This window comes from Xenopus tropicalis, chromosome 8 (genome assembly GCF_000004195.4).
Source record: "Xenopus tropicalis strain Nigerian chromosome 8, UCB_Xtro_10.0, whole genome shotgun sequence".
NCBI classification, from domain to species: Eukaryota; Metazoa; Chordata; class Amphibia; order Anura; family Pipidae; genus Xenopus; species Xenopus tropicalis.
Window position 1 is genome coordinate 118,632,405 of NC_030684.2, and position 25,741 is coordinate 118,658,145.

The 25,741-nt window shown below is 39.3% G+C and overlaps 2 protein-coding genes across 51 annotated transcripts; one reads left to right on the plus strand and one right to left on the minus strand.

Moving 5' to 3' along the window:
- The first annotated feature begins 1,410 nt into the window (after positions 1-1,410).
- Positions 1,411-6,835, plus strand: fgl1l (fibrinogen-like protein 1-like protein). The gene is made up of 3 exons (XM_002937197.5): positions 1,411-2,141; positions 3,512-3,669; positions 5,119-6,835. The coding sequence occupies exons 2-3, from the start codon at positions 3,525-3,527 to the stop codon at positions 5,811-5,813; spliced, it is 840 nt and encodes a 279-aa protein (XP_002937243.1). The 5' UTR covers positions 1,411-2,141; positions 3,512-3,524; the 3' UTR covers positions 5,814-6,835.
- On the minus strand, positions 6,830-21,687 carry LOC116406892 (protein PELPK1-like). 50 transcript variants are annotated; one of them, XM_031891917.1, is made up of 25 exons: positions 21,565-21,686; positions 19,589-19,738; positions 18,890-18,940; positions 18,470-18,520; positions 18,146-18,196; positions 17,908-17,958; positions 16,281-16,331; positions 15,437-15,487; positions 15,130-15,192; positions 14,802-14,852; positions 14,466-14,516; positions 14,155-14,205; positions 13,843-13,893; positions 13,506-13,556; positions 13,190-13,240; positions 12,874-12,924; positions 12,538-12,588; positions 12,222-12,272; positions 11,886-11,936; positions 11,574-11,624; positions 11,262-11,312; positions 10,925-10,975; positions 10,612-10,662; positions 9,522-9,662; positions 6,837-7,234 (listed from the first exon to the last, which is right to left on the minus strand). In XM_031891917.1, the coding sequence occupies exons 1-25, from the start codon at positions 21,656-21,658 to the stop codon at positions 6,942-6,944; spliced, it is 1,761 nt and encodes a 586-aa protein (XP_031747777.1). In that variant the 5' UTR covers positions 21,659-21,686; the 3' UTR covers positions 6,837-6,941. The 50 variants fall into 50 exon arrangements, 34 of the variants coding, with proteins under 34 accessions (XP_031747789.1, XP_031747790.1, XP_031747801.1 ...); XM_031891929.1 differs by lacking the exon at positions 12,222-12,272 and having other exon boundaries at positions 6,830-7,234; positions 21,565-21,687; XM_031891930.1 differs by lacking the exon at positions 11,886-11,936 and having other exon boundaries at positions 6,830-7,234; positions 21,565-21,687.
- Positions 21,688-25,741: the final 4,054 nt, after the last annotated feature.

The following is a 25,741-nucleotide window of genomic DNA, read 5'->3' on the forward strand; positions in this document are numbered from 1 at the left end:
GCTCAGCATCTTTCTGTGGACGAACTACACACAACACAGATGTAATGCTGCAGCGCCACGCTAACTAATGTTTATATAGAACAACCTAAAACCTTTTAAAAATGCTTTCCAAGCTTTCCCTTTTACATTACTGATTTATTGTGATGCCTTTCTGCTACCAAGCAGTTTAGCTTATCTAAGCCCTAACTATATCCAGTGTTTATAAAACAATACATTTATGGTTGCCTGGCTTACCTACATGGTCATAGGATTGTTAAATTGCTATTTGGTCCCTGTGGTTCACTCAGTGCACTATTGTGATCAAAATACTTGCCTACTGGCAGAACCAGATACCTACCTGCTGGCAAAAGTAGGAGGGTGGGCATTTTGAGTGGACTCAAGCAGTCAAATTTCCAATGTGCTTTCAGCTTTAAGTCCCTGGTTTAGATATAGTTTATAATCTCAGCCATAAAGACTATGTAGCTGGGGTGTTTTGGTTGATGGACAGTCATGGTGCCTCCCATTTTCCATATTTAAACTTTTCAAACCAGAATACAATTAGTGCTTATGGGATAGCATCTGTTTTAATGATGGATGTGCCATGGGCTAAATGTAGTGACCACCATGGTCTCTGAAATATGGATGTGAATATGGATTGCAGAAAGAGCCCATGCAGGGCTATATTGTGTGTTTCCACACCTATAATTACCTTCTCAGAAGCGAGGAGCTGTACAAACTGCCAGGAGTTGCACAATCCAGGGTTTAGCTCTTGTCACTAATTACAAGATGACAAATTAAAGTAAACATGAAAGCAAAGTCTAGGGACAGATTAGAGGGATTATGCAAGCAAAGCAATACAAAATCTGACTGGCAGCATCATACTAAATTATTCAGTTCCCCTCTGTATATAATACATTGCTGATATCTGGCCAGAGGTTTACGTGAGAATTTAGTAAGCAAAATTGAATTTTAGAAGTGAAATATTTGCAGTGAGGATTGGACACAAGGCAGTAACAATACTGGGAGGCAAACAGCAAAGTTGCATAGGAGCTAAAGTACCTACTTAAAACATACATCTCACCCTGCCTGCTACCGACTATTCCAAGTTACATAGGGTTAAAAAAAAACCATAGTCTATCAAGTTAAACCCTTCCAAGTAAACCCAGCACCCACAAACCTATACTTACCAATCTATACACTCACATACATAAACTATATATATACAAACATTAATACAGTGACATAGTGAAAGTCATTATAGTCTAAATTAATGTTCCCCAACCAGTGCCTCGTGAGGAACATGTTGTTCCCCAACTCCTTGGATGTTGCTCCCAGTGGCCTCAAAGCAGCTGCTTATTTTTGACTTTCTGACTTGGAGGCAAGTTTCGGTTGCATTAAAACCATATGTACTGCCAAACAGAGCCTCCTGGGGGCTGCCAGTCAACATAGGGGCTACCAAATAGCCATTCACAGCCCTGGGAATGTTGGTGTTGCTCTTAGATATTACATCTAAATATGGCTCATTGGTAAAATTGGGGACCTCAGCTCTAAAGGGTTTATCAGGAAAGAAAAGTGGGTCCTACAGCCCTGCATAGCTACAAAGTACCTTGTTAATATAAATGAATGGCCGATAAGGCTCAGATGTCATTCGTGGGGCTCTACACACCTTTTTGTGTTTCTGGCTCTTTGAACTCAAGGTCACTTGGCCTCAGTCATTAAGCACCATGACAAACTTGTACATGTGGCAATTTCTGTCTGATACATAGACAGGTACTTTACATGAGAAACTTTATAGCGAAGGATAAAGAAAAACCTGAGTAGTTCTATTTACAGCTCTGAGTGTAATTAGCAGCACTGTATTAAAATAAAGTCATTATCAGAAGCTCTGTGTTAGGCTAAAGTCCAGTGAATTAAAATAATGATCAGACTTCGTGTACCCAATCTCTGATTAGTCTGAGCTGATCTGCTGATATCAGTGGCAAAGTCCATTGTGCAGTCCAACACTGTCTCTCTGCTGCTTGTTTGCCCGGCATATATATATATATATACACACGGGCTGGAGCTGCATTTCCCACTGTTACCGGGTTCATCTGTGTGTAGCACCAGTGCCAAGGAATCCTGCAGCCTACAGCAACAACAATATTGCAACCTACTGAACTGAGGTAAGTACTACTGAATATGCAGAAACAGGGATGAGCCTCAGGCAACCCTGAGAGGGCGTTTAGCCACGGCTCACAGGGTATATAGCAGGGATGGTCCACCTGATGTAGCTTAATAATGTTTAAAGAAAGCTAGAAAGCATGGCAGCCAGCTAAATTAATAGAGTGATGCTGAGAATGGCAATTTATCAACACAGGGCAAATTTGCCCGTGGCAACCATTCAAATCGTTGCATTCATTGTTCTACCTGCAGCGGGCTGAAAAAAGTAAACCACTGATTGTTTGCTATGGGTAACTGCCCACAAGCAAATTTGCCCAGTGTTGATAAATGAGCCCCTTTATGTTCAGTGCTCTGAGAGACAACTATGGTGGTCCAAATTCCCTTCCCAGCATTTTTTTCCCATTCAGAAAAATACTAAGCACCCTGCCCATGGAAGATGCCAGTGAGCCTTATTCAGGAATGTTCACGTCGGAGTGGGGACAGACAGTAAAGAATGTTCTGACCTCTGTAGTTCATCCTGAGAGCCTACACCAGGTATATTAGGGTTAGGGAATAAAAATACTTTGTATTTTTTATTATTTGTAGTTGTTTTGTTTAGCAGATCACCAGTCTCACATTTCAGCAGCTTTCTGGTTGCTAGGGAATTTTTTTTACCTTAACAACAAGGCAGTGGTTTGAATGAGAGACTGGGATATGAATAGAAGAGGGACTAAAGATAAGGAATAAAAGTATCAATAACAATAAAACTGTAGGCTCATAGAGCTTGGCTGCTGGGGTCGGTGATTAGAAGGAGTCAGAAGAAGATGGCAAATAATTCAAAAACTAATAAAAAATAAGAAATGAAGACCAATTAAAAAGTTGCTTGGAATTAGCCAATTCTATAACATACTATGTTAACTTAAACGTGAAAGACCTTGTTTAAACAGAGCAGCAGTTATAGGTAGAGGGATCACAGGAGTTGGGAAATGCTTATTATATATGTATGTGTTACCTGAATCTTGATGGTTTGTCCATCTATTGAATTCAGGGTTGCCATATGTTTTTGCATTCGCTTTCACCCCATACACCAGGACTGGATGTATGTAGTTCTGGCCGATGATAGCTAGGTGTAGCCTGGGTGGATCAGATGCGCCTTAACATGTTCTTTTAGGGTGGGGTGGGACAAGGTATGATATTACCTCAGTACAAGCTACTGATTTGGTCTGAAAGGAGCAGAGGTCAGGTTTGGCCAACTTAATACAGACACAGCCAGCGGTAAACCTAGATCCTGAATAAACTGTAGATCAAAATAATATTAATTCAGCATAATAATAATATATGTGTTTACTCCCCTTTCAATATGATTGTTACTCATTGTATTGCTTCTGTGCAGGAACGCTCTCAGCATGGGCTGGATATGGAGTAAGGAAGCAGCCTATGTATATCTGCTTGGCTCAATGCTGGGATCCTATTCCTGCCAATCTGTGCTTGTGGCTAATAACCACCTCCTGCCTGGAAATGCTGACAGTATAATGAATGGAAAAGAGACAGGTTAGAAGATGCTTTTGCACGCCATTTGCATGTTAGCAGAAAGTCATGGTGAATGAAGGTTGCACTTTTCTGGATTGTCAGGGTGTGGTGCTTTGCAGACAATAAGTAATTAAGAGGGTTGTACTATAAAGATATACAGTATTCAGAATTATCATTTTGATATCTTGGAAGAATCTAACTTGGATTTTAATTGTAATTATAAAACAAAAACTGTAGTACCGTGTTAGCCAGTGTCAAAAATAATAATAAAAAAACAACAAAACACAAATACAAGAGTATTGTAGAAATGATACCTATATTGGCTAAAAATAAAAATACTTTGCCTGATGAAGGGGCCTTAGAGCTCCGAAAGCTTGCAATGTATTTTTATTGTTAGCCAATATAGGTATCATTTCTACAATACTCTTGTATTTGTGTTTTGTTGTTTTTTTATTATTAATTGTAATTATAGAACTGCCCATAGGCAGAATTGCACCCTGACAGTACATTGTAACTGGGTATTAGGCACGTTCATTTGCAGACTATAAAGGCATTCTGTGCTCTTTACTTTTTGTACTGCCGCACCTTTTTCTCTTGTTTCATATAACACAGTTCTGTGTCTATTATGACTTAATAAATCTTAATAAATCTTCTATAAACCACTTGGGAGTCAATTTATTTATCGTAATTTTTCATTATCGCAATCCCATACACAAAACACGTCCTGACTTCCACTTCCATTTCATTAAATGTTTTCAGCTTCTGCTCTTTTCTTCCACGTACTCCATTGCTTTATACATCTTTACTTCCATTCCTTTCTGCTTCTCTATTCAGCTGCCTTTGTGCCTTCTGTCCTACTTCCATTGCCTTATACTTCATTAGCTCCCTTCCCATTTTATTCCCAGGTCCTGCAGCAACTTCTTCCTATTTACTTCTTCCCTGTTTAGCTGCATTCCTGTTGTCACCGACATCCAATCCCATCTGCTACATACATATCAACTCCCATCAAATCTCTTGGGGTTTACTCCATTTTTATTGTCTTTTACTTTCCATCTTTTTCTGATGTCAATTAGTTATCAGATCCATTTGCAATTGCAATTTGCTGTGTGGCCGCCTTTCTGTTTACTCACTTCTGACTTCCCTTGTTTTGCTTTAATCCCATTCCTTTTCTTACTGTTTGCTTCTTTCTTACTATCTTCCTTCTCTATCACTGGTATTGTTATCACCTTTTAAATATCTTCTACAACTCTTTAGCCCCACCATCCCCCCTTTCCTTTACTAATATTTCCTTACCCAAATTTTTACTTTTAACCGCCAATCCTTCCTATTTACAAAAACACACCCCAAGTTTCTTTCTGAAAGTCTTTATGCATCAGAATTCTCCTGAATACATTGGCTGAAATAAATTTGCCCTTTATATATAGCATTTAATCTTTGTGTATTTTGAATTTTCAACATGATTTTTTTCAGTTTTTTTTAGAGACTGTTCAGAACTTCTCTATAAGTCCCAAGGCATTGCAACAGATGGCTTATATATAATACAACCAGCAGATGTTCAAATTGTTGTTCTTTGTATCATGCAAGATGGTGGATGGACGGTTATCCAGCACATCACTGCAAATAGCAGCTTGGACTTCGATCGTGGTTGGGAAGACTATAAGTTTGGCTTTGGTAGTGTCCTTGGAGACCACTGGCTGGGCAATGAATACATGCATCAGTTAACCCAGCCCCAAGGCTTTCAGAAACTGGGCATCAGACTTGTAAATGTGGAAGGGGACATAAAGTGGGGCGTGTATGATCCAGTCCTTATTGAATCAGAGGATTCTCAGTTCCGACTGCGTTTAGGACTGTACCGTGGTTCTGCCACTGATGCTCTTACACGTGATACTGAAGCGTATGTCCATGACAACCAGAAATTTACCACTCGTGACCGAGACAATGACAACTATATCCATAACTGTGCCAAGTTAGAATACGAGGGCATAGCCGGAGGAGGGTGGTGGTATGACGCCTGTGCTGGGGCAAACCTTAACCGTAGGAATGTTATTTATTGGCAAAAGGACTGTACCAAAGAGACACTGTGTAAATATGCCACCATGATGTTACAATCTAACTGGAATAAGGGATATGGGAAGAGAGAGAACTGCCAAAAGGATGAGTTATAGATTCAGAAACCAGTCTCAGATAAACCTTGTTTGGATAAAATCTCCTTGCTACAGATATATTATTAATATATAATAAACTGGGGCAAAAGTTTGTCTGTATAATACATAGCACATAAAGATAGTTATTTGCTAGGAACAAGTTACACTTTTTCAATTTCATTTGAGTTTGATATATTTAGGGCTAAATACACATCTCTTTGCCTCAATTCTTCTCAGCATTTGACCAACTTAATTTTGTATGATAATATCAGTGTGTATGTCCACCGTAAGGTCCTTGGCTCACTATTTTGTCCTTGGTCACCTAGTTACAATGCATAACTGTGCACAGTCTTTGAAGTCTCCAGTCAATCAGTGTGGCCCTCAGATTCGCATCCACGTCTGCATTAAAGCCCAGCCACACCCGTTCAACCCTTAGGCTAATGCTCCATGGAAAGATTAGTTGCCAGTGATTAATCTCTGCTACTGTGGGTGACTAATCTCTACAAAATGCCTTTCCACTGGCAACAAAGGTTAATCGCTGGTGGAAAGGCCTACACATTGGTTTGTTTTTCTGTAGCCGCACAAAGATGCCTGGGTATGCCTTTCCACAGGTGATTCCCTTTGTTTGCCGGTAGAAAGGCATTTTGGGGAGATTAGTCGCCTGCTCTCTCTGTGGGCTACTAGCCTAAAACTCATTATAAACACACAGAAATCAGCTTGTATGGACAGGTCGCTAAGTGGTTGTGTCTTTGCTGATTTGGCCACTCTCATGGTATGCCAAAATAGTCTGATGATAGTGCTTGACTCTCAGGCCTTTTGATAGGATCATGTGGTAGGCCTGCACAATCTAGCACAATATTCACTGGACTACATATATTGTCCAAACCTGTCTTTGATTGGATTATCCTCCTAGCCCTACTCATATGTGGAGAAGCATGCTTAGATATTGACCTGGAACAGGGAAATTGTTTTGGTCTCATACATGGTTGATCAGCTGCCAACAGTATTAGCTCAAATAAAAATAAAGATTCTGTTCATTCCTGCTTCTGCCAAAACATTTTATTTCATATTAAACTGCATCTCACAAGTCAATAACGTGCCGCTAAAGTAGAACAAGCTTTATTTCTGTGCAAAGCTTTATTTCCAAGATTAAGGTATAACTTCGACATCTATAGGTTCAGGGTTATCAGGGTAATAGGGTTGAGGAGCAGCAGGGTCCCAAAATGGTGGAAAATCCGGTCTGTCTGGTTCAGGGGGTATAGGAAAAGGGCCTGGTGGGACCTGTGGGACCGGTGGGACCGGTGGGACCTGTGGGACCGGTGGGACCGGTGGGACTTGTGGTTTTATTATGGGAGGTGGTGGTTTCCGTGTAAAGAAGTTTAGGTCTTGACCACTCTGTTTTGGTGGGCCAGGAAACTGTGGTTTAAGAGATGGATCTATACCTGGAAAGAAAGAAGCCCAAATAATGAGTATTTTCTTATCACTTCAAAATTCTCATATTTTTCTCATACATAAATATTAACTTCTTTTGTGCAAGTCACTTTATCACCTTTCCGTGGAATGTCCTGCTTTGCTTTACGTTTTTATCAAAATAACAGGTTTCTAGCAGCTTCCAGTGCTGCAGAAAGGACATATTTACTTATAGATCTGTGCTTAGTACAGACTCGCTATAGTAATAAAGATTCATAGTATCCCTCTCTACTGGCTTGCGAACTGAGGAAGTTCCTCCTGGTCATGCTATATACTCGCTAACTACTCTGAATTTACTGGGCCAATCCTGGCAAGCAAAAGGGACAGGGTCACCAAAAACTGTGAGTGGGGGTTCATGTGAATCATGGGTGTAACCTGGGGGAGTGGCCAGGTGGATTTGAGCATGGTTTAAAACATCTAAAATTCAAATTTGTTTTGGCAAATATGACACTTTGGTTATGTAGAAGTCCACCTTTGGCTGATTTTGACTGAATACCTGTTAGCTAGTTCCTATATCCTGGGCTGCTGCATTAGTGTATATACCATTCCCAGCCCTTCTACTGTACATATGTATGAATGTATGTATAACTTTATTTATAAAGCGCTACAAGGGTACGCAGCGCTGTACAATCTTACAATATACACAGTTACACACAGGGAGGACAAGTGTTATAATAAATACAATAAATAAGTATAAATACACAGGGAGTAAGTGGCATGTGGTATGAGACACAGTAGGAAGGAGGTCCCTGTCCCATAGAGCTTACAGTCTAAGTGCCAAATATCTCATAATTTCATGATTCTGATCTCTGACCTCTGGTTCTGACTTTGGGCAGTTGTTGTTACCCAACACATAGGCACCTTCCTGTACTGCTTGCGTGATAAGTTGTAGTGATCTTTTTATGAATTTCTAGCACAGAAGGGTAACTGGGCAGCAAACTGGAAAATGAGGTTCAATGTTGATAAGTGCAAAGTTATGCACTTTGGTAGAAATAATATAAACGCAAACTATCTACTGAATGGGAGTGTGTTGGGGGTTTCCTTAATGGAGAAGGATCTAGGGGTTTTTGTTGATAACAAGTTGTCTAATTCCAGGCAGTGTCATTCTGTGGCTACTAAAGCAAATAAAGTGCCGTCTTGTATAAAAAAGGGCATTGACTCAAGGGATGAAAACATAATTTTGCCCCTTTATAGGTCCCTGGTAAGGCCTCACCTTGAGTATGGGGGGCAGTTTTGGGCTCCAGTCCTTAAGAAGGATATTAATGAGCTGGAGAGAGTGCAGAGACGTGCAACTAAACTGGTAAAGGGGATGGAAGATTTAAACTATGAGGTGAGACTGTCGAGGTTGAGGTTGTTCTCTCTGGAAAAGAGGCGCTTGCGAGGGGACATGATTACTCTGTACAAGTACATTAGAGGGGATTATAGGCAGTTGGGGGATGTTCTTTTTTCCCATAAAAACAATCAGCGCACCAGAGGTCACCCCTTTAGATTAGAGGAAAGGAGCTTCCATTTGAAGCAGCGTAGGTGGTTTTTCACGGTGAGGGCAGTGAGGTTATGGAATGCCCTTCCTAGTGGTAATGGCAGATTCTGTTAATGCCTTTAAGAGGGGCCTGGATGAGTTCTTGATCAATCAGAATATCCAAGGCTATTGTGATACTAATATCTACAGTTAGTACTAGTGGTTGTATATATAGTTTATGTATGTGAGTGTATAGATTGGTAGGTGTGGGTTAGGTGTGCTGGGTTTACTTGGATGGGTTGAACTTGATGGACACTGGTCTTTTTTCAACCCTATGTAACTATGTAACTATGTAACTATGTACTATTGGGATTATGGCTAATATATGTGGAGATATAACTATTCCTGTTAGTGCTTGGTTTATCCCCTATTTAATTACATTGGTGAGTTATTGTTTAGTTACCTAATCAGTGATGTTCAACTGGAATCTCTGAGGAGAGGCCCTTGGATATTTGAGAATATGTGGCCCATGACACAGAAGTGGTTTGACAGCAATTTGATAAACATATAAGCCTGTGAGGGGCATCCTAAGGCTAATGTCCTATGGAGAGATTTATTCCCCCATGATAGATCTCTGCTACCGCTGCAACTAATCTCTCCGAAATGCCTTTCCACCAGCAACAAAGGGAATCTGCTGTATGCATCGCTTTGGCTTTCTGAAGTTGTGTGAAGTTGCCTGCATTTTTGGTCAAAATCCCTATGACAATGCCACATAATAAGGTTTGTCAGTGAGTTCTTACCTTGTCCTCTGACATTAGTGCAAACCATCTGGCAGCCATTATCACAGCACTTTTCACCCCAATCACAGGCAGCATCATTGCGACACTCATCCTTACGTCTTTCTGTGCAACGAAATTTCAGCACATGCTTGGGGCATTCTCCTGAACACACACAAAAAAATAGAAAAAAAAAAAATATATACATATTAAGAAAATAGGTACTTTGCTCTTTTGCTGATGGAAAAAATGACAAGGGCCTTTAGCATGAAGGGCTTTGCTAATAGCAACCCATCTTCATTTCCAGGGATCAGGTCTGGGTCGGCACAGTTCAGCTGCTAGGCATATCTGTAATGCTCATTTAAAAATAGAAATAGGGGAAATGCCACCCAAAGTATACTAGTCATCCAAATTAAAAACCCAACTTGATTGGGTCAGTAGTCCATGGTATGTTCTCTTCATGGGCCGAGAGACATGACTTACACAGCTGGCACTCTTCTGAGGTTTTGCTACTGATACTTGAGCAGAGCATCTGTTCTATCACACTATGGCCATGACATGATTGTGGTCCCACCATTTAAAACTGAACTTTAATACACACCCCATACTAAAGTCACAGTTCCCTAGTTAAGAGGTAAGTGCATATATGGATTTTTAACAAGAGACAGAGATTAAAAGACAGAAGGGTCAAGAACAAATGAATGAAGGAATAAAGCAAACATACAAAACAGAAGATGAAATGCAGTAAGAAACACAAGACAGATACAATTGTAAGTTAGGGGAAATGGAAAAGGCTTCAGGCTTTGGGATTTCTTGTGGGTGGTCTGGTGGAATACATAAAGAGGAGGAAGTCAAAATTATCTGTATGATACAGTATATTTTAGAAAAAAATCCCTCAAACAGGGAAAGCAAGGGACAAGCACTTATAAAGGAAAAGGAAAGGAAAGATGAATGAAGGAGACAAGGGAGGGAAGAAAGAGAAAATATTTTGCCATTGTCCCAGGGGTTTTCTTTGGTCTGATTCTTTTTTTACACTGTCAAGTAAAATATATTCTTTTTACTATCCCAGAGGAAACATCTATGGTGCTACTAAATAAAGGTTTAGGCTACCTACCTTGAGACTGTGGGATTTCTGGTTGTTTATATGGTGGCTCTTTTGGAATTCCTAAAGAGGAAAATATTAAAGTTATCAGTATGACACAGTATATTTAGGAAAAAAAATCCCTAAAAAGGCAAAGCAGGGGCCAAAAGACTTATGAAGGAGAAGGGAAGGAAAGACAGGTATGAATGAAGGAAATGGGGAGAGAAGAAAGAGAAAATATTCTGTAATTGTGCCAGGGGTTTTCGTTGGTTGAATTTCATTTATTTATTTACTATCCCAGAGGAAACATCTATGGTGCTACTAAATAAAGGTTTAGGCTACCTACCTTGAGACTGTGGGATTTCTGGTTGTTTATATGGTGGCTCTTTTGGAATTCCTAAAGAGGAAAATATTAAAATGATTAGTATGACACAGTATATTTAGGAAAGAAATCCCTAAAAAGGCAAAGCAGGGGCCAAAAGACTTATGAAGGAGGAGGGAAGTAAAGGCTGGTATGAATGAAGAAAATGGGGGAGAGAAGAAAGAGAAAATATTCTGTAATTGTGCCAGGGGTTTTTGTTGGTTCAATTCTTTTTTTGACACTGTCAAGTAAATATATATTCTTTTTACTATCCCAGATGAAATATCTATGGTGCTACTAAATAAAAGTTTAGGCTACCTACCTTGAGACTGTGGGATTTCTGGTTGTTTATATGGTGGCTCTTTTGGATAACCTAAAGAGGAAAATATTAAAATTATCAGTATGACACAGTATATTTAAGAAATCAATCCCTAAAAAGGCAAAGCAGGGGCCAAAGACTTATGAAGGAGAAGGGAAGGAAAGACAGGTATGAATGAAGGAAATGGGGGAGAGAAGAAAGAGAAAATATTTTGTAATTGTGCCAGGGGTTTTCGTTGGTTGAATTTCATTTATTTATTTACTATCCCAGAGGAAACATCTATGGTGCTACTAAATAAAGGCTTAGGCTACCTACCTTGAGCCTGTGGGATTTCTGGTTGTTTATATGGCGGCTCTTTTGGAATACCTAAAGAGGAAAATACTCAAATTATTAGTATGATACAGTATATTTAGGAAAGAAATCCCTAAAAAGGGGAAACAAGGGACAATTATTAAAAAAGGAGAGGAGCAGGAAAGACAGGTATGAATGAAGGAAATGGGGGAGAGAAGAAAGAGAAAATATTTTTTAATTGCGCCAGGGGTTTTTGTTGGTCAGATTTTATTTATTTATTTACTATCCCAGAGGAAACATCTATGGTGCTACTAAATAAAGGTTTAGGCTGCCTACCTTGAGCCTGTGGGATTTCTGGTTGTTTATATGGGGGCTCTTTTGGAATACCTAAAAAGGAAAATATTAAAGTTATCAGTATGACACAGTATATTTAGGAAAGAAATCCCTAAAAAGGCAAAGCAGGGGCCAAAGACTTATGAAGGAGGAGGGAAGGAAAGACAGGTAAGAATGAAGGAAATGGGGGAGAGAAGAAAGAGAAAATATTCTGTAATTGTGCCAGGGGTTTTTGTTGGTTCGATTCTTTTTTTGACACTGTCAAGTAAATATATATTCTTTTTACTATCCCAGATGAAATATCTATGGTGCTACTAAATAAAAGTTTTGGCTACCTACCTTGAGACTGTGGGATTTCTGGTTGTTTATATGGTGGCACTTTTGGATAACCTAAAGAGGAAAATACTCAAATTATTAGTATGATACAGTATATTTAGGAAAGAAATCCCTAAAAAGGGGAAACAAGGGACAATTATTAAAAAAGGAGAGGAGCAGGTAAGACAGGTATGAATGAAGAAAATGGGGGAGAGAAGAAAGTGAAAATATTTTATAATTGTGCCAGGGGTTTTCATTGGTCGGATTTTATTTATTTATTTATTTACTATCCCAGAGGAAACATCTATGGTGCTACTAAATAAAGGCTTAGGCTACCTACCTTGAGCCTGTGGGATTTCTGGTTGTTTATATGGGGGCTCTTTTGGAAATCCTAAAGAGGAAAATATTAAAGTTATCAGTATGACACAGTATATTTAGGAAAGAAATCCCTAAAAAGGCAAAGCAGGGGCCAAAGACTTATGAAGGAGGAGGGAAGGAAAGACAGGTATGAATGAAGGAAATGGGGGAGAGAAGAAAGAAAAAATATTCTGTAATTGTGTCAGGGGTTTTTGTTGGTTCGATTCTTTTTTTGACACTGTCAAGTAAATATATATTCTTTTTACTATCCCAGATGAAATATCTATGGTGCTACTAAATAAAAGTTTAGGCTACCTACCTTGAGACTGTGGGATTTCTGGTTGTTTATATGGTGGCTCTTTTGGATAACCTAAAGAGGAAAATATTAAAATTATCAGTATGACACAGTATATTTAAGAAATCAATCCCTAAAAAGGCAAAGCAGGGGCCAAAGACTTATGAAGGAGAAGGGAAGGAAAGACAGGTATGAATGAAGGAAATGGGGGAGAGAAGAAAGAGAAAATATTTTGTAATTGTGCCAGGGGTTTTCGTTGGTCGGATTTTATTTATTTATTTATTTACTATCCCAGAGGAAACATCTATGGGGCTATTAAATAAAGGCTTAGGCTACCTACCTTGAGACTGTGGGATTTCTGGTTGTTTATATGGTGGCTCTTTTGGAATTCCTAAAGAGGAAAATATTAAAATTATCAGTATGACACAGTATATTTAAGAAATCAATCCCTAAAAAGGCAAAGCAGGGGCCAAAGACTTATGAAGGAGAAAGGAAGGAAAGACAGGTATGAATGAAGGAAATGGGGGAGAGAAGAAAGAGAAAATATTTTGTAATTGTGCCAGGGGTTTTCGTTGGTCGGATTTTATTTATTTATTTATTTACTATCCCAGAGGAAACATCTATGGGGCTATTAAATAAAGGCTTAGGCTACCTACCTTGAGACTGTGGGATTTCTGGTTGTTTATATGGTGGCTCTTTTGGAATTCCTAAAGAGGAAAATATTAAAATTATCAGTATGACACAGTATATTTAGGAAAGAAATCCCTAAAAAGGCAAAGCAGGGGCCAAAGACTTATGAAGGAGAAGGGAAGGAAAGGCTGGTATGAATGAAGGAAATGGGGGAGAGAAGAAAGAGAAAATATTCTGTAATTGTGCCAGGGGTTTTTGTTGGTTTGATTCTTTTTTTTGACACTGTCAAGTAAATATATATTCTTTTTACTATCCCAGATTAAATATCTATGGTGCCACTAAATAAAAGTTTAGGCTGCCTACCTTGAGACTGTGGGATTTCTGGTTGTTTATATGGTGGCACTTTTGGATAACCTAAAAAGGAAAATATTAAAATTATCAGTATGATACAGTATATTTAAGAAATCAATCCCTAAAAAGGCAAAGCAGGGGCCAAAGACTTATGAAGGAGAAAGGAAGGAAAGACAGGTATGAATGAAGGAAATGGGGGAGAGAAGAAATAGAAAATATTTTGTAATTGTGCCAGGGGTTTTTATTGGTTGAATTTCATTTATTTATTTACTATCCCAGAGGAAACATCTATGGTGCTACTAAATAAAGGCTTAGGCTACCTACCTTGAGCCTGTGGGATTTCTGGTTGTTTATATGGCGGCTCTTTTGGAATACCTAAAGAGGAAAATACTCAAATTATTAGTATGATACAGTATATTTAGGAAAGAAATCCCTAAAAAGGGGAAACAAGGGACAATTATTAAAAAGGAGAGGAGCAGGAAAGACAGGTATGAATGAAGGAAATGGGGGAGAGAAGAAAGAGAAAATATTTTATAATTGTGCCAGGGGTTTTCGTTGGTCAGATTTTATTTATTTATTTACTATCCCAGAGGAAACATCTATGGTGCTACTAAATAAAGGTTTAGGCTACCTACCTTGAGCCTGTGGGATTTCTGGTTGTTTATATGGTGGCTCTTTTGGAATACCTAAAAAGGAAAATATTAAAGTTATCAGTATGACACAGTATATTTAGGAAAGAAATCCCTAAAAAGGCAAAGCAGGGGCCAAAGACTTATGAAGGAGAAGGGAAGGAAAGACAGGTATGAATGAAGGAAATGGGGGAGAGAAGAAAGAAAAAATATTCTGTAATTGTGCCAGGGGTTTTTGTTGGTTCGATTCTTTTTTTGACACTGTCAAGTAAATATATATTCTTTTTACTATCCCAGATGAAATATCTATGGTGCTACTAAATAAAAGTTTAGGCTGCCTACCTTGAGACTGTGGGATTTCTGGTTGTTTATATGGTGGCACTTTTGGATAACCTAAAGAGGAAAATACTCAAATTATTAGTATGATACAGTATACTTAGGAAAGAAATCCCTAAAAAGGCAAAGCAGGGGCCAAAGACTTATGATGGAGAAGGGAAGGAAAGACAGGTATGAAGGACATGGGAAAGAGAAGAAAGAGAAAATATTTTGTAATTGTGCCAGGGTTTTTGCTGGTCTGATTCTTTTTTTGACACTGTCAAAAGAAAATATTCTTTTTACTATCCCAGGGCAACATCTATGGTGCTGCTAAATAAAGGCTTAAGCCACCTACCTTGAGACTGTGGGATTTCTGGTGGTTTGTACGGTGGTTTATAAGGTGGCTCTTTTGGATAACCTAAAGAGGAGAATGTCAAAATTATCAGTATGATACAGGGAAAAAATCCTTAATAAAGGCAAAGCAGGGGACAAGCACTTATGAAGGAGAAGGAAAGGAAAGACAGTTATGAATTAAGGAAATGGAGAACAGAAGAAAGAAAAAATATTTTGTAAATTGTGGCAGGGGGTTTTGTTGGTCTGATTCCTTTTACTATTCCAGGGCACATCTGAGCTGCTACTAAATAAAGTCTTAGGCCACCTACCTACAGGCTTTGGGATTTCTGGTTGTTTGTATGGTGGCTCTTTTGGAAAACCTAAAAAGGAGGATATCATAATTATCAGTATGACACTGAAAAGACACTGTCAAGAAGAATATATTCTTTTTGCTATCTCGAAGAAAACATCTGTGGTGTTAATAAATAAAGGCTTAGGTGTACCTACCTTCATGCTTTGTGAATTCTGGGGATTTGTACGGTGGCTCTTTTTGAATATCTAAGGGCTCTGGCACACAGGGAGATTAGTCGCCCGCGACAAATCTCCCTGTTCGCGGGCGACTAATCTCCCTGAGTTGCCATCAGTTGCCATCCCACCGGCGAAAATGTAAGTTGCCGGTGGGATGGCACACGTGGCGGCGCGATTTCGGATGAAAATGCCTTGCGAGGCAACTTTGGCGGTTTGCCGAAATCGCCTGCGCAGCGTGTGCTGTCCCACTGGCGACTTACATTTTCGCCGGTGGGATGGCAATTCGGGGAGATTAGTCGCCCGCGAACAGGTAGATTTGTCGCGGGCGACTAATCTTCCCGTGTGCCAGAGCCCTTAAGAGGAGGATATAATTATTACATTATCAGTTTGACACAGTATCCCTACACAATCCCTAAAAAGGGGAAAGCAGGGGACAATTAGTAAAAAAAAGAGAGGAGCAGAAAAGACAGGTATGAATGAAGGAAACTGGGAAGAGAAAAAGAGAAAATATATTGTAATTATCCCAGGGTTTTTTGTTGGCCTTTTCATTTGTTTGACACTGTCAAGAAAAAAATATTTTTTTACCATCCCTGGGCCTTAGGGCAACATCTATGGTGCTACTAAATAAAGGCTTAGGCTACCTACCTTCACCTTGTTGGATTTCTGGTTGTTTGTATGGTGGCTCTTTTGGATAACCTAAAGAGGAGGATATTAAAATTATAAGTAGGACACAGTATATTTACAAAAGCAGAAAATTAGTAAAATAGGAGTGGAGCAGAAAAGACAGGTATGAATGAAGGAAAAGGGTAAGAAAAGAAAGAACATATATTGCAATTGTGCAAGTGTTCTTTGTGGGTTTGATCTGTTGTATTCCAGGGAGAATCTGAGCTGTTACTAACAAGGGTGTTCCAGCCCCTAGTGCTGCTCCATGCTGCCCCACCTTGCCTCTCTGTGCTTAAAGGAATGCTGTCACAGGGAAAAATGTTTTTTTTCAAAACCTATCATTTAATAGAGCTTCTCCAGCAGAATCCTACATTGAAATCCGTTTTTCAAAAACAGAAACAATTTTTTTTGTATTTAATTTTGGGGCTAGCCATATTCTTCATTTCCCAGGGTGCTACAGCCATGTGACCTGTGCTCTGATAAACTTCAGTCACAATTTACTGCTGAGCTGCAAGTTGGGGTGATATCCCCCCCCTCCCCTCCCAGCAGCCGATCAGCAGAACAGTGGGAAGGGAGCAAGATAGTCCGGCTTGGGACTCCTCCACTTACATGGGAGTAGGAGAAACAATAGGTTAGCTGAAAGCAGTTCTAATGTGTAGAGCTGGCTCCTTCTGAAAGCTCAGAATCAGGCACAATGCACTGAGATGGCACCTACACACCAATATTACAACTAAAACAAAAAACCTTTGTTTGTTCAAGTTCAAAATTTTAAATGGTAGAGTGAATTATTTGCTATGTAAACAGTGTAATTTAGAAATATAAAGTACACCTGTTATGGACTGTAATATGAGGAAGCCTGTAGACTAGCAACAACCTTTTAGGTGATATAGAAGAGCTGTAGGTAGGTAAGAGCATGTGTTGGTCTCCCGGCACTCGTAACAATACCATAATCATGACAGAATCTCTTTAAGGTTTTTGCATCAGAGGGGACCGGGGGGGTCTGCATCGTTAGTGCAGAAAGCACAATAGAGGAGGGCAGCAAAACATGTATGAATGAAGGAAACGGGGAAGAGAAGAAAGAGAAAATATTTTGTAATTGTGCCAGGGTTTTTTTTTTTTGGTCTAATCCTTTGTTTGACACTGTCAAGAAGAAAGTATTCTTTTTACTATCCCAGAGGAAACTTCTATGTAGCGACTAAATAAACGCTGGCGTGTTTAATAACACAAGATAAATATCGCTGTTGACATTTCCCATAGTGACCAATCAGCAATTAGATTTAAGCTGGCCAAACACGTACGGATACAATTGTACGATTTTGGGATCGTGTTTGGGCTCTGATTATGGTCCTGATAATTTTTTTGCCATGGTGATTGTTTGTTTAGTCAATTGGCCAGGTTAGAAAATTTTGGTTGGATAATAATAAAATCATTGCATTTAAACGTATGACCGATATCTGAACATCGGAAGAAGACTCAAATCTGAATGTGTATGGTCACCTTTACACAGTCACACTTAAAAAACAAAAAAAAAGATGTGATTGGTTGCTATGGGCAACATACCTGGTGATTTATTTCCAGTGTTAGGAAACATTCTCTTGAGGCTACCTACCTGCAGGCTGTGGGAATTCTGGTGACTTGTATGGTGGAAATTGTGGAAAATCTAAAAAGCATATCAAAATCAACAATATTACACAGTACATTTAAGGAATAAATTTAATCAGAGCTGCTACTAAACAACAGAAGATATAGTGCCTAAAAAGCAGGATGTCAAAATGTATTATTTTTACTATCCCAGGGCCACAGGGCAGCATCTATGGTGCTACCAAATAAAAGCTTAGGCTACCTACCTTCAGGCTGTGGGAGTTCTGGCACTTTGTATGGTGGCTCTTGTGGATAATCTAGGAGTAGGTGTATCAAAATTATCAGTATGACCCAATATATTTAGGAAATAAATCCCCAAAAAGCAGGGGAAAATCACAGGAGTGGGGGTCCATGAAAGGCTGATATGAATAAAGGAAATGGGGAGAAAAGAAAGGGAACATTTTTTCTAATTGTGCCAGGGATTTTGTTGGTCTGATCCTTTGTTTGACACTCTCAGGAAGAATATAGTCTGTTTGCGATCCCAGAGGGAACATCTACTGTACTAGTAAAGAAAATCTTAAGCTACCTACCTTCAGGCTTTGGGAATTCTGGTGACTTGTATGGTGGAAATTGTGGAAAACCTAAAAAGCATATTAAATTGATCAATATTATACAATATTACACAGTATATTTAGAAAATAAATGATATAGAACAGGTATGTCTAAGCATTACATAGTAAATTTTCTCTTCTGGCACGCCTTTTTTGGAATGCCTTAACAGGATAATACCAAAATAAACATATTTTGAAAATAAATTCCAAAAATAGGAAAAGTAGGGGAAAAGCACTTGAGGAGAAGGAAAGGAGAGACATATATGAAAGAAGGAAAAGGGGAAGAGAAGAAAACATTTTGTAATTTTGTTGGTTTGAAACTGTCAAGAAGAAAATATTATTTTTCTATTACAGAGGAAACATTTATGGTGGTACTAAATAGAAGCCTACGCAACCTACCTTCAGGATATGGGAATTCTGGTTGCTTGTTTGGTGGAAAATGTGGAAAATCTAAAAAGCATATAAAATGATCAATATTACACAGTATATTTAGGAAAGAAACAGGTATGTCTAAGCTTAAAATTGTAAGTTTGGGTTGCATAATGCAATTGTCTCTCGTGATCTTTTTCAACAAAAAGATGATTAATTAATATCCTGATAAATGGCATACTCATTGCCATGTTAGACATGCTTTTCTCTAATTCACAGCAACACCCATGGTTCAGGTCACATGGGGTATAATACAAGAGTAAGGTGACAGAGGGGAACAGGGTGTCGTGTTAACTATAATGCTGATGGTAACTGACTGAAAGCATTGCTTGGAAGAGTGATCTAATATAGAGAAAGGTACTTACTGGACTTAGAGACTGATCTTAACCCAGTGGGACTGATTTACTTTCACTGGGCAAATTTGCCCAGTTCAGTAACTAATAGTGACCAATCAAAGGTTTGGTTCATTATTTAATCCACATTAGGCTAAATACTGACTGATTATTAGGGCTATTTTTTACCTGATATGAGTTGATATGGGTTACTACACTGGGGCAAATTTTGGCAGTGTTGAAGGACTGTGCAAGTGTAAAGCACGTACATATTTAAAGACCAAGGTTGAGATAATAGTGTACAATGTATATGTATGGTGTTCCATTCCACCCTTACCTTCATGGTGCCAATCCCCTCGGACTTTTATGCACGTCTTCCCGCAGCCAGTGGGACAGCACCTTTGACCCCAGTTGCATTCTCTGTCAGATGCACACTCATTAACTATCCCATAGCAAAATTTCCCAGGCACAAAAGGAGGGCATTTAACTGTAAAAAAGTAACACTAGTTTTAAGAAACACAGTACAAACCATTAAAAGACAAAGTAAAACCATTGGGTGAGTTGCTGTTGGGTACTGATGGACAAACTCTGGTGACATCTGCTCCCAAGCAGAGTTAAAGGGAGTTTCTTCTGATGCATATATAAGGCTTTAGTTGGCAACTCTTTTGGTTACTAAGAAGGCTATGTCCATTTGTCCAAAGGTGATTTTTCTCTTTATGTTCTCCATAATTGGAGATGTAAGCTTCACTGAAGGTGTTGCTGAATAGAGCATGTTTCCTCTGTTTAAAAAAAATGATGCTGTTTGGTCTTGCAATATTCTGGAAGGAGCGGGTGGGCCACACAGTCCATTCCACTGGTCCAGCTCAGATATTGGAGCAGACTTTCCATAGCAAGGCTGTATTTAATTGTAGTGAAAAATGTTAGAAAGGTCTTTCTGAGCAGGGCACAGAGCAGGAACACTACCTGCCTGGTTAACTGAGCAATCACCAAAGTATCGTGAATACAGGGATGGCCCCAATATATGTGTTTTGTTGCCGGTAGTTCACAAGGGGCCCAATGTAGTGAGGGAACTCAACAAATGTGTGAAAGTAGTGCCCAGTGTAGTGAGGGAACTCAACAAATGTGTGAAAGTAGTGCCCAGTGTAGTGAGGGAACTCAACAAATGTGTGAAAGTAGTGCCCAGTGTAGTGAGGGAACTCAACAAATGTGTGAAAGTAGTGCCCAGTGTAGTGAGGGAACTCAACAAATGTGTGAAAGTAATGCACAGAGAGCACCATTTATTTTATGATTTGTGTTTTGTAAACTTAAATGGCACCCCTGTGTTTAAATAAACTGTCTTAATATGGATAAAGTCTGCTGTGGATCTTGGAAGTTGATATAATATGTATGTTATATGTTGTCTTGAGAATATAGAAGACATTTATCAATCTCCCTGGCCAAACTGGATTGTGCTGATGTAATTATTATTATAGCCAAGCCTTGGCTGCAAGCATTGTTTCCTTAATGCAACCTTTGTGAAATTCTGTTTTACCAAAGAAATGCTACATATGCCCTACAATATAAATACAGATAAAACAAAAGAAAAATAGCTTTAAATATTGGAAATTCACGCACCCATCTCTATAGACGTGGTTACAGAGTGCAGAAAAGATGAATTTGGGCTCACCCCATTTTTTGATTATGCATCTATAAAAGCTTGAAGCACAGAATGCTGTTGTTGCCCAGATGTGCCCTTATATCATCCAAATATGTTGTGCTTATTATCATTCAAATGCAAATGTTGGAATTACACTGGAATCGCATAAAAAAAAGCTGGACTAGGACTGATCTAGAACATGTGCCAACTTCAAGCAACAAGCACAGAGCACCCAACAACATCACATAAAGAAGAATACAGTCAGATCCCATGGATCCCAATTCTTTCAGGTTACTGATTTGGGTGTAAGTGTAAGAAACCACCAACTTGCATCTGTTATTGCCTATTGATGTGAACAGTTGGATATGTGACTGCAAGCTGCACGTTATATGAAGGTTCCAGAACTCCACATTCATTTTTGGATCAAGAGTATTCAGAATGAAAGATGACAGAGTCCATTCTCTATCCAGTATTGCAAACAGAGCTATACACCAACTGCTGTCCCCAGAGTAGTCCTACAGTATGGAGATCTTAAAAAACAGTTTTACAATCACAGACAACAGATACTGCAGGAATCCAACAGACATCTTAAAAAAACTACAAATATTTACTTACAATGAACAAATGCTGATGTTTTTTGCATCCCCTCATATTAGTGTTTGTCATTTAGTTCTTACCTGGTGGTCTTCGTACAGGAGCTCCTGTGGCCCAGGGAAGGACAGAGCTAATGATTGTAAGTAGGATTAAAAAGTACGGATAATGAGTCGTCATGTTGCTGCTGATAAGGTGCTGATACTTGGAACTTGTCACAAATACTTATATATATATATTCCCAAGCCAGGGAGCAAGGGAGTTGTCCAATTATTATGTTACTGCCAATCCTTTGCCATTTGTCCTCCAACATAGTTAATTTATTATGCAATTATAATTATCTACAAAACACAAACGCTGTAGAAAAGCAGGTTGGTTAACATCAGACTGCATTTGATAGACGCCGGCACATCCCAAAAGTTCAGTTCGCCTCTGGTGCATTGATCTCATCTATGGGAAAAAGATCCCCTGCTCTCTGCCTATAATGTCCTATAATGTCCTAATGTACATGTAAAGTTTAATCCTATCCCCTCACGTCTTTTCTCCATAGAAAACAACTACAACCTTGTTTTTCCTCATGGTTTAATTTTTTCACTCATTGTACCAGTTTAGTTTCACATCTCTGCACTCTCCCCAGCTCATCAACATGCTTCTTAAAGGAGAACTAAACCTTTCTAGCTACAAACCCCCCCCCAACAGCCTATTACATTAAAAAGTGGACCTATTTAAAACCTGAGCTAAAAAAGCAGAGCAGTGCAGCAAAGTACCTAGGTGCCATCTTCTGTCCATTGGAAAATGCTTTGGGTCTCACCGCCAACACGGACCCTGCATGAGCATGCACAGTTGAAGCTGATTCCCGACTAGAGCTGCACTGCTCTGCTTTTTTAGCTCAGGTTTTTAAATAGGGCTACATTTCAATGTAATAGGCTGTGTGAGAAGGAAGTGTTGAAGGGGGGCAATGGAGGGCAGTTAAGGAGGGCTGTCGTACCTAGAGGAGTTTAGTTCTCCTTTAAGGACTGGAGCCCAATATGGCACTGCATACTCAAGGTCAGGCCTTACCAAGGATCTATGAAGCAAATGTATGTCTTCATCCCTCAAGTTAATGCCCTTTTTTATGCAAGAGGGTAATTTATTTGCTTTAGTAGCCACTGAGTAGCACTGTCTAGAGCACCGGTGTCAAACTCAATCACATACTGGGGCCAAAATCTAAAACACAGGCTAAGTCGCGGGCCAAATTTTTTATTAATATACTTAGTAAGATACTAAAGGGTATATTTATCACAATGTGTAAAAAGTGGAGTAAGACATTACCAGTGTTGTTGCTCATAGCAGCCAATAGATGCTTTGCTACTGTTTAAATCTGATTACTGATTGGATGCCTTGGGCAACATTACTGGTAATGCTTCACTCCACTTTTTACACAGCACGATAAATATACCCCTTAGTCTTAGTTACTATGTGAGGAAAATGGAAATTGATCAGGCTGGATGGTCAGACACACTCACCAAGGGCCACATAAAACAGCCAGGTGGGCCGGATTTGGCCCCCGGGCCTTGTGTTTGACATATATGGTCTAGAGTTACACATATTGTCATCAACAAAAATCCCCAAATCTTCTAGGAGGCCCCCAACACACTGCCATGTAATGTATAACTTGCATTTATATTATTTCTACCAAAGTGCATTTATCAACATTCAACTTCATTTTCCAGTTTAATGCACACTTTTGCAATTTTGTCAAATTGATCTGCAGCATCCTGTATGGAACTTATAATTTTGCACAATTTAGTATTATCAACAAAAACAGAGACCTCAAGGCCTTAAAGGAACAGTAACACCAAAAAAATGAAAGTGTATAAAAGTAACTAATATATAATGTGCTGCTGCCCTGCACCGGTAAAAGTTGTGTGTTTACTTCAGAAAGTCTACTATAATTTATATAAATAAGCTGCTATGTAGCCATGGAGGCAGCCATTCAAAGGAGAAAAGGCACAGGCACATAGCAGATAACAGATAAAACACTATTGTATTCTACAGAACTTATCTGTTATCTGCTATGTAACCTGTGCCTTTTCTCCTTTTTTCCAGCTTGAATGGCTGCCCCAGTGGCTTATTATATAAATTATAGTAGTGTTACTGTAGCAAACACACCAGTTTTACCAGTGCAGGGCAACAGTGCATTATATTTTTATTACTTTAAAGCTCTTTCATTTTTTGGTGTTACTGTTCCTTTAAATAACAAGTTAAAAAACAAAGGGCCAAGGTCAGAACCATCTGGTACTTAACATACAATACTGTTCTAATAAAAAAAGGGCTGATTCACTAAAGTGTGATAAAACGAGCGCTATTTATGCTAGCATGCAGTAAAATTTTTATCGCGTCTAATTTTTTGCGTCTTAACGCACAATTCACTACACTGTTTGCGTTATTTATCTAGGGCCAACACAGACTTGAATAAATCCCACTGCAAAGTCCATATTGTGTTGCCAAAAGCTCATGAACTGTACTTTTCTATAATTACTGCCTGCCCCAAGTAGGTGTTCATTTTCGCATAGACTAATGCGATATTTAGCACGTTTTTGAATCATGCGTTAGTATTATTTCTGTGCGAGAATTAACGCAATGCGGTTGCACGCTATTTAACGCATGCGATATGCGACTTAACGCATGCGATAATACTTTAGCGAATTGCACGTTTTTATGTGCATCAATTTTAACACAAAAAAGCATGCGATAAGCGTTATCACACTTTAGTGAATCAACCCTAAAGAGTTCCGTTTACCATCACTCTTTGTAATCTATCCTTCAGCCAGTTCTCTAACTACAAATCTTATTCTTCATTAGCTGGTTCCTTAATTTTGTAGACAGATAAAAAAATAACAGTTCAGAATCATTTTTTCTGCACTAATCAATCAATTGACCTCCCTCTAATACAGGGTCCCACCCAGTCAGGCACCTTAGGTGCTGGGTAACCTGTTCATAGCTAGATTAAGATTCAAAGAAATGATATGATTAAAGCACTGATTTAATGACCTAGAAGGAATAAAATAACAAAAACAGTAAGGTGCAAAACTGTGACATAAGCCCAAACACTTGGCAGTGGTTGGGGCTTGTGGCAGCAGAGTCTAGGAACAGCCTGGGTGGTCAGGGCTGGCATAAGACAGGTCAATACAAAAGACTGGCTTAAGTCTGGGCAGGCAGCAGTGAAGTCAGAAAACAAGCCAGCAGTCAAAACTAGGAGATCCACAGGAATTGGGCAAAAGACAGACGTGACGGGAACATTGGAACATGGCATCAAACAAGGAGCCAGGCAAGGATTCAGGAACAAGGCAGGAACCAGGTGTGGAAACAGGCAGGCTATCACAGCAGCTTTGATGATCAAGCAACTAGGAGTTGCATGAAGCAGGTTTATAAGGCCCCTTGATTGATAGATTGAAGTCATATGCTATTAACATGGTAGGAGGAGGTAACTAAAATACCATATTTAATGTACTCAGGGTTAAATTCGGTCTCCCATAGGGGAAAATTTTAGTGATGCATAAAATATTTTGGTTGCAGCCTCCTCTAAATACACCCTAATAAATAAATATTACACGATATTACTTTATTTTTCTTTTTATGCGCTTCTATCAAATAATTCATTTGTATGGAATTTTAAGAAGCATATTTATCAACGGGCAAATTCCAACGTTCACTTATTGATAAATACACTTCCTATAGGAATGAATAGAAATGAAGTGATTTTTTTCTGTAGTAAACTCTAATCTCACATTGTGATAAACCTGCCCCTCTGTGTTGAACCCAGTAAAAAGCATTTGACAGTTAATATGTTGCAGAAATGTCCTAATACTGGCCAAGTTTGCACTTCTAAAATTTAGTGTCTTAGTTTCTTTCTTATACAGTTGTCTCTACAACATAATCTCAAAGGAGACCATGTTATGATCACTGTTCCCTAAATGCTCAAGTATGCCAATGCTAGAGGTGAATTTGGTATTATTAGGTGTTACCAGATTCAAAAGAGCAGGGTCAGACTGGGCCTCCGGGACACAGGGAATATACCCGGTGGGCCCCAGCGGCCCAGACCCGACCCTATTGCCACTTCCCCTGGCCACCGATGTCCTCCCCTGACGCGTTTCACATATGTCAGTACATCGGATGGGGGGGGGTTAGGGGCGTGTGCTGGGGCATGCGGCCGAAGGAGGCACCATGGGGGGGTGCAGGGCCCCAGGGGCAGTAGCCCTGGTGGGCCCTGCTCCCCCCAGT

Coding starts and splice junctions, on each gene's coding strand:
- LOC116406892 (XM_031891917.1), bottom strand. CDS start 21,658: ATGACGACTCATTATCCGTACTTTTTAATCCTACTTACAATCATTAGC. Junction 14,517..14,801: donor AGAAATCCCACAGTCTCAAG/GTAGGCAGCCTA, acceptor TTTCCTTTTTAG/GTATTCCAAAAGAGCCACCA. Junction 7,235..9,521: donor CACTAATGTCAGAGGACAAG/GTAAGAACTCAC, acceptor CTTTCTTTCCAG/GTATAGATCCATCTCTTAAA.
- fgl1l (XM_002937197.5), top strand. CDS start 3,525: ATGGGCTGGATATGGAGTAAGGAAGCAGCCTATGTATATCTGCTTGGC. Junction 3,670..5,118: donor AATGAATGGAAAAGAGACAG/GTTAGAAGATGC, acceptor GATTTTTTTCAG/TTTTTTTTAGAGACTGTTCA.